Source organism: Corythoichthys intestinalis, chromosome 15 (genome assembly GCF_030265065.1).
Source record: "Corythoichthys intestinalis isolate RoL2023-P3 chromosome 15, ASM3026506v1, whole genome shotgun sequence".
NCBI lineage: Eukaryota > Metazoa > Chordata > Actinopteri > Syngnathiformes > Syngnathidae > Corythoichthys > Corythoichthys intestinalis.
In genome coordinates, this window is record NC_080409.1 from 16040279 (window position 1) to 16054458 (window position 14180).

Consider the following 14180-nt stretch of genomic DNA (forward strand, 5'->3'; position numbering starts at 1 on the left):
GCCGCTGATTTTAATGGTTGAAAGTCACTGTTCCTTTTTTGTTTTCATTTCTAAATTCTTACTTTTATGTCGCATCCTTGCATCACATTTTCACACACATTATTAATTATTAAATTAATTAAATAATTTCACATTAATTTTAAGCCATTTTCATGGCTTAAAATTACATACATGTTTTTTTTTTATTTTATTTTTATTTTTATTATCTGTACAGTCCACGCTGCTTGTAGGTTTATTATACTAAATGCGAGTCAACCTTCCACTGAGCAAACCAGTTTATCATCCCATTAGACTGCTATTAGGAGCAAACCAGACTAAAACTTAATCTTAAATGACAATTTGCCTTTAATCGGCATATGAAAATAGGGCCCTGTGTGTCTTAACCTTTGCCAAACCCCTTAGACTTTCTTACCGAACCCCAAGTTAAGAACCACTGATTTAGAACCTGTACTTTCAAAGCCATGGTAAACTGTGTAGAACGAGGACAGTTTTTGTGATACTTGCTTGCGAACAGTATTTGCTCACAACGATGTACCATGAAGTTTTTATCTTCTGTGTGTTAAATGGGAGATATGTTGATTGGAAGTTAGACAACAAAGTTTGTGATTGGCTAGTCCTGAACATAGGCAGATCCCCAGTTAAAAGTATATGCAACCACATTATCACAATTGCTTATATTTACATCCTCTATCCTTAAAGGTTTCGTTTCACTTTTTGCACAGGTTAAAGGTTACTTTATAGGTAGCAAAAGTTTGAAATTATTTCTGTTCATTTGTTTCATGACAAAAAACGGACATTATCCACTGCAAGTTCGTATAAATACAGTGTACTTGCTGATATTTTTTTGTTATGAATTTGCTCAGGTTAGGTGGTGGCCCAGATGATGCCAATCATGACAAAAAACGGACATTATCCACTGCAAGTTCGTATAAATACAGTGTACTTGCTGATATTTTTTTGTTATGAATTTGCTCAGGTTAGGTGGTGGCCCAGATGATGCCAAGGAAATAATGCAGCACAAGTTCTTTGCCGGGATTGAATGGCAAGACGTTTACGAGAAAAAAGTAAGTATCACTGACACACTTGATGAAAGATAATGCTGTACCGGTAATATAATCCTAACAACTTTTCCCTAAGTTATTGTGTTCACTGACATGTTTCTGCTCTTTTCTGTTTCCCTGAAACAGTTGGTCCCGCCCTTCAAGCCCCAAGTTACCTCGGAGACGGACACGAGATATTTTGATGAGGAGTTCACTGCACAAACCATCACAATTACGCCACCTGGACAAGGTAATTCCAAACATTTGAATGTTTTAACAATGACTAGTCGTACAACCCCTAGCAAAAAGTATGGAATCGCCAGTCTCGGACGAGCACTCACTCAGACATTTTATCACGTAGAACAAACTCTGATAAAAAGCTTAAAAAAAATAATGAATTACTGTAGTTCAAAAGGGCAACTCTTTATCATTCAGAAACACTAAAATGCATAAAAAGCATTGTGGTGGTCAGTAAATGTTACTTTTATGGAGCAAGTGCAGGGAAATATATATGGAATCTCTCCATTCTGAGGAAAAAATATGGGATCATGAGGAACAAACAAAGAAATAACAATCAAAACACATCTCTAGTATTTAGAGCACCACCTCTGGCTTTTATGACAGCTTGCAGTCTCTGAGGCATGGATTTGGTGAGTATTCCTCATCAATTTGGCGCCAACTCTCTTTGATTGCAGTTGCCAGATCGTCCTTGCACGTCGGAGCCTTGCTTTGGACAATTTTTTTTCAATTTCCACCACAGGTTTTCAATAGGGTTGAGATGTGGACTATTTGCAGGCCATGTCATTGACTGGATGAGTCTTTCTCCAAGGAATGCTTTAACAGTTTTAGCTCTGTGGCATGATGCATTGTCATCTTCGTAAATGACATATTTTCAGTTGAAGGGATAAGAAAGCTGTCAAAAATTAATGTAAACTTGTGCATTCATTGAAGATTCAACCATAGCGATTTCCCCAGTACCTTTGCCTGACATGCAGCATATCATCAAGGACTGAGGAAATGTTGATGTTTTCCTCAGGCAGTCATCTTTGTAAATCTCACTAGAACAGCACCAAACAAAAGTTCCAGCACAAGAGTCAAGAATCTGCATTGGATAAGGTGATGATGCTGGAACTTTTGTTTGGTGCTATTCCAGTGAGATTTTCAAAGATAACTGGCTGAAGAAAACATCAACATTTCCTCGGTCCTTGATGATATGGGGCTTCATGTCAGGCAAAGGCACTGGGGAGATGGCTGTGGTTGAATCTTCAATAAATGCACAAGTTTACATTGAATTTTTGGCAGCTTTCTTATCCCTTCAATTGAAAATGTCTGTCATTTACGAAGATGACAATGCATAATGCCACAGAGCTAAAACTGTTAAAGCATTCCTTGGAGAAAGACTTATGCAGTCAATGTCATGGCCTGTAAATAGCCCAGATCTCAACCCTATTGAAAACCTGTGGTGGAATTTAAAAAAAAAAAAAAAAAAAAAAAAAAAAAAAGGTCCACAGCAAGGCTCTGACCTGCAAGGATGATCTGGCAACTGCAATTAAAGCTATTTGGCACCAAATTGATGAAGAATACTCATTAAGTCCATGCCTCAGAGACTGCAAGCTGTCACAAAAACAAGAGGTGGTGCTACTAAATACTAGACATGTGTTTTGATTGTTATTTCTTTGTTTCTCATGAACCCATATTTTTTTCCTCAGAATGGAGTGATTCCATATATATATATTTCCCTGCACTTGGTCTATAAAAGTAACATTTACTGACCACCACAATGTTTTTATTCATTTCTTTTAGTATTTCTAAATGCTAAAGAGTTGCACTTTTGAACTAATTCATTATTTTTTCAAGCTTTTTATCTGAGTATGATCTACATGATAAAATGTCTAAGTGAGTGCTTGTCCGAGACTGGTGATTCCATACTTTTTGCTAGGGGTTGTACTAATTTATGTTCAACACACATTTTTTCCCTTAAATAGTCTGGGGGTGTTTTGTCTTGCAATTTCGCGTTGTTGAGGCATAATCTTCTTCTCTACCCCCGTTAAGCCTCATTAATAAGGACACTATTGTGGCTGCGTTAGGCCTCTCCCTTGAGACTAGTATGCCCTCTCCTGGAGAGCGTGCAGAGTTTCCCTCTTTGCCAAGTTTGTCCGTGTTCTTTGGTTAAGGACATGCCAACTGTCATCTTTTCAAGGCTAAAAACAGCAATTGACTAGTTACCAATATATTCTTTCTTTGAATTGCTTTATATCCATGCATTAAAAGTGCCCTTTGTACTAATGTTTCTTGGACAGGGTTCGTACGGGTCCTTGAAATCCATGAAAATGCTTGGCTTTTACGGTCATGTTTTCAAGGTTTGAAAAATGCTTGAATTTTGCGTATTACTCCTTACTTGAACGTGTTAGGCATGCAATATTTCTCAGCAGTACTGTTTTTGGCAGCGCTTTTAATTCTTGTCTTAGTCTTAGTCTTTTGGACGTAACTGGCATTCAAATCGTCTCCCAAGCCACATTTTTAGCTAGTCATTGTCATGAAAAAAATTGTTCGTTGATGAAATATTTTCATTAGCGTCATTGTTGACGAAAAGAGCACTTTCTCAGCACTCTGTCTAAAAATATCAATTATTAAACGAAGGAAAATTAATTTTCTTCAACGCCCGTTCTGAAGTTGCTTTCCTTCATGTCCATTGTCACTTCGTCTGTCCCAAGAGTACAGTGCTTTTGAGTCTGTGCTTGTGTAATTTGTAGTTAAATCAAGCGAACAGTATACAAATAGAGCAATATTTGAATGCATAGATGTGCATTTGCTGTGGTTTAGTACAATATTTTAATCGCACGAACAATTCCTCTTTTTGTCGCATTTTTTTTTTTTTCACGACCTCCATACCCTCTCTGCCAGTCGCCATTTAATCAGGCTTGGAGCCACTTCGCTCGGCTTCGTCACAGCTACGACTGTTACTAGGGATGTTCCGATTGTATATTTTGGCATCCGAGTCACCTGATTTTGAAAATCTGCCGATAGTCCTGATCCAATATCGGGGGGGGGGCGGGGGGGGGTTGGGTTTTTTTTGTTTTTATTCGAACAAATGGTCTGAAAAGGAACATAAAAAATTAAAATACCTGAGCTGAGCCTCAAACAGTCTAAAAAGTACATAAATGATGATCTAAGTGCAACAAAAGAACAATTGACTAACTTACATAGCAAAAGTCCACGAACTTAAATGCTAACATTTTTTTTAAACAATGCTCTTAATAAATGGTTCAAACTCATACTCCCACAAAAAAACGGCTAAATATGCCGATAAACTAAATTACGAATGCATTAAAAAAAATTAGCTCAAACAAAAACTTATGTTGGTCTTAACAGGGAGCAGCTGGATTCAGCCATGTGAAATAAATTCTATCATAATCACTGTTCCCACTTGAGGGCAGTATATCCACCTAAATCAATAAAACTAAATGCAAACAGTTTCAAAACAAACCATTAAAACATCACTTTAATTAAACAAATACTCGAAGCAGGAAAATTTAATTCAAATCTTTTTTCTAATCGAGTTACTGAAGTTAACCAATTAATCGTTGCAGCACTACTACAGAGTAGTTAGAAAAACTCCCTTGCTGGATGTTTATGCTTTGACAATTGTTGACTTATTCTTCTAAGCTTTAGTTCTCCCAAAATTAAGTGGATCTTGGTTAGACAGCTGGGGGAGGGGGAAACATTTAACCCTTAAAAGTCTTAACTCAACATCATGGCACCATGCAAAGGTTATTGTGTTGCAGAACCACGTCAGACTAATACAGGTAGTCCCCGGGTTAGGACCGAGTTTCATTCCTACGTTGGCGACGTAACCCGAATTTCCGCGTGAATTACAATTAAGTACCCCTGAAAACCCCCTAAATCTAAAAAAAAAAATATCCAAAAACATGAGTTATACATCATATTAATAAAATAAAGTAAAAAATACGATTCCACGAGATGCATTGTGTTAAATGCCTATGTATTCAATAACTAATCGAGCTTTACTCACCAGTGACTCGCCTTGCTGGGAGAAAAGGGCGTTGTAGAAAGAATAGAGAGGAGACAGAGGGGGATATCATGGCCGCTCAGGTCGCCAGTGTCGGCTCTCTCAACGCAAGCCCGCTGTCCGAACTCCAAAAATCAGTTCAGGACTCGCAAGAGGAGTAGGGGGAGGCGCGGCAGATCTCCGGGCCGAAAGGACCTGCAGGACAGCAACGATGCTGCTGGGGTTAAAGAGGGGTATCCTGACCTGAAGAATGGCAACAGGAACTACCGTAATTTCCCGAATATAAGGCGCACCCGTGTATAATGCGCACCCCAAATTTACTTGTAAAATCTAGGGGAAATTATTGTACCCGTTTATAATGCGCACCCTAATTTTAGCACCAATAAATAGAAGAATACAAGAAAACAGAGCTCGTGTACAGATACAGAAATGTCATTTTACTGACTGGTGAAACACAGCACAAGCATAGCATATTGGTAGTTCAAAACATTACCATAAACTGACAATAGTTACGGTAATAATATGATTTGACAACTTCTCCAACTTACCAGAATCTAGGAGAAAACAAAACAGATGTGACTTTTCTTTTAAAGGCTGCTGTATAACTTCTCGTTTCATCATGATGAATAAATGTTTCTTCCATCGATTGATACGGTAAAATGAAAGTGAGAACGTAAGTCGGAAATCCGAGAACGCTCATCGCTGTCAACACGACAGTAACAGTAGGAACTATTGTTATTTGGGTTTGAGTTTCCCAAGGGACAGATATAGTTCACGTACACACACAGAAGGTCTGTGTTGTTACGTTTGTTATGGTCAGAGTTGCGGAGCTGCAATAAACGTTGACTCAAATGAGTTCAAGAAACTAAATTCTGTGCTTTATGAAGAGTGAAAAAAGCAGAATTTAACACAGACAAAATCATTCGGCCGATCAGAGTGAAGTATTACCGAAACAAAATGGTGACGTCACGTAGAGCAGGGCGGTAAACCGAAAATTTACCGTCACCGAAATTCTTATCGATGACCGACGTAATTTTGACCATGTCGGTAAATTCGGTAAATTAATCAAACAAGAAAATATAGTCTTTTCATCCCGCTTTGATTCTGGGTTGTTCGTCTATGTTCATTCCCCTTTAAGAAAGCAGTGAATGTGCTTACGTAGTGAGTCACGTGATCATCAGGAAGCCAATCAAACAAAAGCCCGGTAAGCTAACGCTAGCAGCTAACGCTACAAGCAAAACGTGATGGAGTGTGGCTTAAGGGAGGTTCACCAAACTTTCAACCGACATTTAGTAGACTCTTGGTGGCATCCAGACGGGCTTTCACCCGCTGTCCTCCTTTGTTCTCACGATTTCCGGAGATGGTGCTTTCAGTGCTTTCTACTGGTAGCCAGGCTAACGCTAGCTAGCAGCTAACGCTACAAATGAACGTTATGGAGTCGGATAGCGGCTCTAACCTTGTCGAAACGGCTGAACTTAATGAGTGGATTGGGCACGGACTGCATCTAGCAATTACTATGTGGCGTTATTTTGTATCTGTCTGTGTGTGATTCCTCTGATAGCTTTTGTGATGGTAAAGCATTCAGCATTAAGTACAATCCAACGGCGAAACTTATAATGACCGAGAAATGGCCCCGGCTATTTTTATTGTGCGTGCATTTATTAAAAAATGCACTGGGGGGGAAAAAAACCCTTAAACCATAAAGTGTACACTTGTATTTAATAATTATGTCACAGCAGCCATTAACAATAAGTTGTCTTTTTGAAGTGTACTGTTCAAGCTGCAAGTCATTTGTGTTACAATGACACCATTAACAATAAGTTGTCTTTTTGAAGTGTACTGTTCAAGCTGCAAGTCATTTGTGTTACAATGACATGTTTGCACAGGCATATTGATTTTGACAATGTACATTGTTCAAGTCATACACGCTGTTATAAATGTTCATACTTGAATTCTTATTGCTTACAATACATTTTTATAAACTTAATGTTTAGACTGCATGTACAATTGTTAAATACAGTATATCAAATTGAATGCTGGTAAATAAATCAACAAGAAATAGTTAATCTGTATTTCATGCATTGATTCAGATTTTCAAATTATATAACAGTCCGCTTGGGCGAATTTATCGTCATTTATCGTTATCGAGATAAATCTGCTCAATTTATCGTGATACATGTTTAAGGCCATATCGCCCAGCCCTAACGTCACGTACCGTAATGGTCGGCAACGGTTTGCCGCATATGTTTCTTCAACACAACGTGGCCGTGTCAATTTTAAAAAAATCTGTTTTTATATACATATATAACATATATATATTTCTATCTCCATCCATGTACGCGTTTATAATGCACCCCATGATTTTACAAGTTGATTTGGGGGGTAAAAAAAGTATATTCGGGAAATTACGGTAGATACTGTTTACGCAATTTAAAAAAAAAAAAAAAAAAAAAAATCGGAGACAAAACGGCGGACGAGACTCTGGCGTCGTAAAGTCAAACTCATGTAAGTCGGGTACGTCGTAACAGAGTGACTACCTGAATAACAATTTTAGTAGTGACACAGGTGGGGGGAAAAATAGCACAGTTATTAGGAGAATTAACAACTATTAAATGATTGTGTTGAAGCTGGATTCTTTCTACTTTGAATAGGTGTTTAACTGTTATGTTTATTTCAACAGTCAATTACATTGTCACCTTGCATTTAAGCCCAATTTCTGTTTTTTGTGCTCCTCAAGACGACAGCATGGAGTCTTTTGACAGTGAGCGGAGACCTCACTTCCCTCAGTTCTCCTACTCTGCTAGTGGAGTGGCCTGAACGACACTCGCACATTCCTCAACCATCCTCCCAAGTCCCTTTCCTTCAAGACAACTGCATCCTCCAAAAAGACTCGGACCTCTGCCTCGTCCTCCACCGATTGTGCAACATCACCTCACCCCATCATCTCTCAAGTTGTGTTCTTCAGGCAAGAGGAAGAACAAGACAACACAAACAGAGCTCTGCCTCCCCGCCCATGCCGAGCGTTAACACTAGTCTCTATTTCCTGGCTGTCTAGGGAGTAGGCATCCACACACCAGCACTTGTGATGCAAAAATTGGGCCACCGCCATCAATTTCAAGAAGGGCTGTTATATTTTTCAAATCACGATTAAACCGTCATCCACCATTTCAAGTAGAAATCACAAATACGGTGGACCATAGTCCTGTTGGTAATCTGGTGTGTGTTGCTTTTCTCCTCTCCAAATCAAAACCAAACCTACGACAATTTTGTGGGGGGCTTCATAAGTGAATGTATCATTTGAAATAAAGTGGATCTTTCCTTCATGTTTTCCTTGTTATTATCGACCTCATTGAGTCTGATGAATCAATAGAGTCAAGGTATGATGATATGCAAAGAATGGAAAGGCTTTGATTACCGTTAAAGTCAACCTCTCAGTCCGAAACGTTTGCACGCAGAGATGTTTTAGAGTAAAATGAAAATTTCTCGTTGCCTTCCTTTCGATCCCAATGCTGCGCAGCGATCACCTCTGGGTTTTCCCTCTGATTCAGATCAGTTGGACCCTCGCTGACCCCTCAGAACCTCTTCTCTCCCGTAGTTTTTCTCCTAGTAGAGTATTGGGTGTTTCCCATCCAGTGCTTCCTCTGCAGCCTCAGTGAGGTCACTAATGCGATACATTTCTGTAGTAACACAGTGGGCCTCAGGGGAAAACACCAAGATTCATCTTTCATTTGCGTCTTACGGGAATTTGTGTAACGTCCCTACTTCTTATTTATGAAACCAGCATTTAAATATTATCAAGTTTTCATGTGCCAATGAAATGCACCTTGCTGCCCTGCAATGATTGTATCAGGATTTTGTATTTGTGGTTGGTAAAGACTAAATTAGCTTATTATATAACATTCAAGTGTTGTGAATGAATTAAAATCTTTTTAAAACTTGGCTGAGGCTAAACTGCGAGATCCAAGACGTGTATTCAAGTGTGATTAGAGGTTTCCAATGTGGTTAAGATGATTGATAATCATTTTTCAAAAGTGCATTATGCCTTGTTGAATGTAACTGTTTTTATGTTTTCAGTTCAAACTTTTTCTTTTTTGGGGTTAAATGATTGTTACCTATTCCTATGCACACCTCTTGCTGTCACCTGAAAAATAGGGAAATTCATTTTATACTTTTTTTTTTTTTTTTTTAATTGCAACTTTTTTGTACCTGCCCCACCATATCCGTAAGACTGAGGACACCAGCTTTAGTAAACAAATAATATAAATTGTACACTGTTTTTACTTGTTTCTTTCAAACTGATGGAATAAAAGGTCTTAACATTGCATTTTGGTGATATTTTGTGACTGCTAACACTGGTCTACAAAATTTTGGAAAATCTCTGCTTCAGAGGTAAAAGGGCTAAATCGTACTTTTAATGGTCACACGGATTGGAAAATAAACATTTTTAGTGCTGGTTGGCTAAAGTATTCAAGGTAATTACTGTTCGATATTACAAAGATACATTGGTGTAATTATATCAGTTTTATAAGTAGCTGCAATGGATATATTGGTGTGTGCCACCACTTATGAAACCTACAGTACATTAATGTATTTTGTCCAATTCCAGAACAGGATTTACAGTGGGGCAAATAAGTATTGAGTTAGCCACCAATTGTGCAAGTTCTCATACTTAAAAAGATTAGAGAGGCCTGTAATTGTCAACATGGGTAAACCTCAACCATGAGAGACAATGTGGGAAAAAAAACTGAAAATCACATTGTTTGATTTTTAAAGAATTTATTTCCATATTTGAGTGGAAAATAAGTATTTGGTCACCTTCAAACAAGCAAGATTTCTGGCTGTCAAAGAGGTCTAACTTCTAACGAGGCTCCACTCGTTACCTGTATTAATGGCACCTGTTTTAACTCATTATCGGTATAAAAAACACCTTTCAACAATCTCAGATAATTCTGAATACTGATAATCTCCCTCGATCTGGGGCTCCATGCAAGATCTCACCCTGTGGCGTCAAAATGATAGCAAGAACGGTGAGCAAAAACCCCAGAACCACACGGGGGGACCTAGTGAATGACCTACAGAGAGCTGGGACCACAGTAACAAAGGCGACTATCATTAACACAATGCGCCGCCAAGGACTCAAATCCTGCACTGCCAGACGTGTCCCCCTGCTGGAGAAAGTACACGTCCAGGCCCGTCTGCGGTTCGCTAGAGAGCATTTGGATGATCCGGAAGAGACCAAAATAGAACTTTTTGCTAGAAACACAGATTCTCGTGTTTGGAGGAGAAAGAATACTGAATTGCATCCGAAGAACACCATACCCACTGTGAAGCATGGGGGTGGAAACATCATACTTTGGGGCTGTTTTTCTGCAAAGGGACCAGGACGACTGATCTGTGTAAAGGAAAGAATGAACGGGGCCATGTATTGAGAGATTTTGAGTGAAAATCTCCTTCCATCAGCAAGGGCATTGAAGATGAGACGTGGCTGGGTCTTTCAGCATGACGATGATCCTAAACACACAGCCAGGGCAACAAAGGAGTGGCTTCGTAAGAAGCATTTCAAGGTCCTGGAGTGGCCTAGCCAGTCTCCAGATCTCAACCCCATAGAAAATCTGTGGAGGGAGTTAAAAGTCAGTGTTGCCCAACGACAGCCCCAAAACATCACTGCTGTAGTGGAGATCTGCATGGAGGAACGGGCCAAAATACCAGCAACAGTGTGTGTGATAAGCTTGTGAAGAGTTACAGAAAACGTTTGGCCTCAGTTATTGCCAACAAAGGGTACATAACAAAGTATTGAGATGAACTTTTGGTATTGACCAAATACTTATTTCCCACCATGATTTGCAAATACTTTAAAAATCAAACTGATTTTCTGGGGTTTTTTTCCACATTCGGTCTCTCATGGTTGAGTTTTACCCATGTTGACAATTACAGGCCTCTCTAATATTTTCAAGTGGGAGAACTTGCACAATTAGTGGTTGACTAAATACTTATTTGCCCCACTGTATGCGATACACTTTAACTCAATTGATTGTATTTTAACACTTTTGACCTCATTTTTCTTTTTTAGTTACACAAATTTAGTAAAGTCTCACTACTTTTATGCAGAAAGCATTTTGCTTGTGGACCAGTATGCCATTTATGCAACTGTAGACTTATTTTAACATTTTACTGGAGGCGCAGTTCAATAAATGACAATATTCTAGATGGGCTTAATTAAAAAATAAAATGGAATTTCACTCTACATATCTTTTCAGAATACTAATTTCTACCTAATTTGAATTTAAACCTTTTTTTTTTTTTTATCTTGTAATTTTTTATTTTGTCTTCCCGGCATCTGTTCAGGACTCTGTATCAGCAGATCCTCAAAATCAGGTGACTCCGACCCGGGTGCAAAAATATGCAATCGGGACATTCCTAGTAAAGATTGGTTACGTAATTCACCTGATTCACCTGTTGAATGTCACTTGAATAAACTATTGAATACTTGCAGGAAAAATAGCAAACATTGGTTCCTTAAATCAGGGGTGTCCAAACTTTTTGCAAAGGGGGCCAGATTTGGTGTGGTAAAAATGTGGGGGGCCGACCTTGGTTGACGTCCTTTACGTAGAACAATATATTTAAGCAAATTTTAGCTAGCCATTCTGTGTGTCACATTTGCTTTATTTTTTTTTTTAATTAATAATATCAATAATCTCGCAACTACCCTTTGTGGCGTTCTCTTTCGATTCTCGGGTTCTTGCCAAATACTGCTGCTGTGAAATCAAACTAGCTTCAAGTTGCTCTAATTTCTCGCTACGTATCTTCCCTGTAATCTTGTCGTACATGTCAGCGTGTCTTGTTTGGTAATATCGCCTCACATTGAACTCTTTAAAAACAGCGACTGTCTTAGCAAATAAGGCAGACACAGTTTTTGCGTATTTTAGTGAAGAAATAGTCCACTTTCCACCAATCCCTGAAGCGTCGGCCGTCGCAGTCAACTTTCTTTTTTGTGTTAATTGTCACCATTTTAGAAAATTGGGAGTTAAGGGTCACATGGGGTAATGTTGCTTAGAGTGCTGCTGCCTTTTAGTGGGTAAATGAGGAGCAGCATTTAGTGTGTAAGCTACTTCATATGATGATAGCAGTACTGCTGATCAATTCATTAAGTCTGTGTGCGGGCCAGACGTTATTGATTTTATGACAGAGGCTGGGGGCCGGATGAAATTTGACCAGGGGCTGCATTTGGCCCCCGGGCCGGACTTTGGACATGTCTGCCTTAAATATTTACACGCCACAATAAATTCATTTGAACAGGCTACTGTTGAGTCCACTGTGCTCTAAGCCTACAACTTTGTGAGACAAATGCCCTCTTAAGATTTCTAATGTGCCCTGGTTGTGTTCTCCATCTAGAATGCTCTCAGGTACTTGTCTGGGGCTCCGCAGCTGCTTAGACATTGGGAACTTTGCTTTCCCTCATTGCCCCGGCCAGATGGTACGGTCTCTGGAGCAGATGTTGACAGCCAGGCTTCAGAGTCTACCGGCCAGATACATATGATGCACGACGCCAACACGGCAAGCTTTGGACCAGTTTGGCTTACCTCACCTGACAACCAGGCGGGCCTAACATGCCTCTAGCAAAACCCACTTGGATGTGTCTCCAAATTTTAACAGAGGTGTGCAGACTTTTTAAATTCACTGTATGTGTTTACAGTTGAGGGTGTACTGAGGCTCCAGCAACTAGATATCCCGGGGGTCGGCAACCCGTGTTTTGAGAGCCGTATGCGGCTCTTTAGCGCTGCCCCAGAGGCTCCCTGGGGTACTTTCAAAAATGTTTGAAAATGGAAAAGGTGGTTGAGGGGAATATATTTTTTGTTTTGATATGGTTTCTGTAGGAGGACAAAAATGACATAAGCATTCTTAACGTTTTCCAATGCTGTAAACATGTGTAGAATAAATATTAAATTTCAACATTTCTGTCAACGAAGATTTGCGTCATAGCCTGTGACACACGTTTCTATCAGCAGGGCGGGATGCCCGGTGGCTATTGTAAACAAACCGGCAGCCGAGTACCCAGTTGGGAGTGAGAGTAAAAGTGCGATTCCATTACTTGTGAAGAACTTAGAGGAGTGCAAAAATAAATTTAAGAAGTGGATTGCATCGCCAAACTCCACGAGTGCTACATGTTTTGTTGCAACCCAGAAGATAATAAGGCGTGGAAAACCGTTCACAGATGGTGAGTACATGAAGGACACATTCATCAACATATCATAACACCTATTTGCAGACTTCAAAAACAAAACTGAGATAATAAAGAAAATCAAAGACATGCCCAGATAAGGGGCATGTTATGCTCGTTCCATTTTGTTGTTTTTCGACACCTCAAAATAAAAATGACATCAAAAATTGGATTTCTTTATTGCATTAATATAATTTCATAAAAACAATGAAATAATTCATTAATATTATAATGAAGTTAAACTTGAGGTGCTATCGTACAACAGAGTAATACGTGGTAAGTTGGATGCACTGCAGGGAAAATATTAAATCCTGAAGTCTCATTATTAATTTTTAGCTGACTTAGTAATTTTGATAGTAGGCTAATATAGCTAATACAGATTTATACAGCATGTGTTGCCTTCATTATTAGGCTTATTTAAGGCTTTTATTTTTTTGCGGTTCTAGACATATTTGTTTTTTGTGGGGGTTTTTTGGTCCTATATAGGTCTTTCAACATTTTGGGTTGCAAACTCCTATCTAGTAGCCTCTCCCGGAGACAGAAAATGAAGGGACAGCTTTACTCATTGAAGCAAGATGTTTCCTTAAAAAAGTACTATTTTTCCAAGTACTGTATTCTCACTAGAATGTTGATTCATAAGCAAATAATGAACTGGTTCAACATGTTGACTGACTTTTTTTCACCCGTCACAAAATGTGCAAGATGTATAGGAAATGAGTTAATGTGAGCTACATTAAACTGGGTAATTTATTAGTTAAAACGTTAATATGGTTTAAAGCTTTAGAAAGATGTTAGATTTTTTAAATGACTGCATTTGGTATTACTGCTTTATTGAATTGTTTTATTTTATTATTTTTTTTTATAGATAAGTACAAAAGTATATTCACTTAAT

At 38.8% G+C, this 14180-nt stretch overlaps 1 protein-coding gene across 3 annotated transcripts in view; it reads left to right on the top strand.

The window, feature by feature from the left end:
• akt1 (v-akt murine thymoma viral oncogene homolog 1) overlaps positions 1-9945 on the top strand; it is a 74635-nt gene extending 64690 nt beyond the window's left edge. For 2 of the 3 annotated variants that reach the window (XM_057858871.1, XM_057858870.1), the window contains exons 12-14: positions 977-1064; positions 1188-1290; positions 7808-9938. In XM_057858871.1, coding sequence (XP_057714854.1) covers positions 977-1064; positions 1188-1290; positions 7808-7887 — 271 coding nt within the window. In that variant the 3' untranslated portion in view covers positions 7888-9938. Of the gene's footprint in view, positions 1-976; positions 1065-1187; positions 1291-7807 lie in introns of all 3 variants that reach the window. The other variant, XM_057858869.1, reaches the window with a different exon arrangement.
• Positions 9946-14180: the final 4235 nt, after the last annotated feature.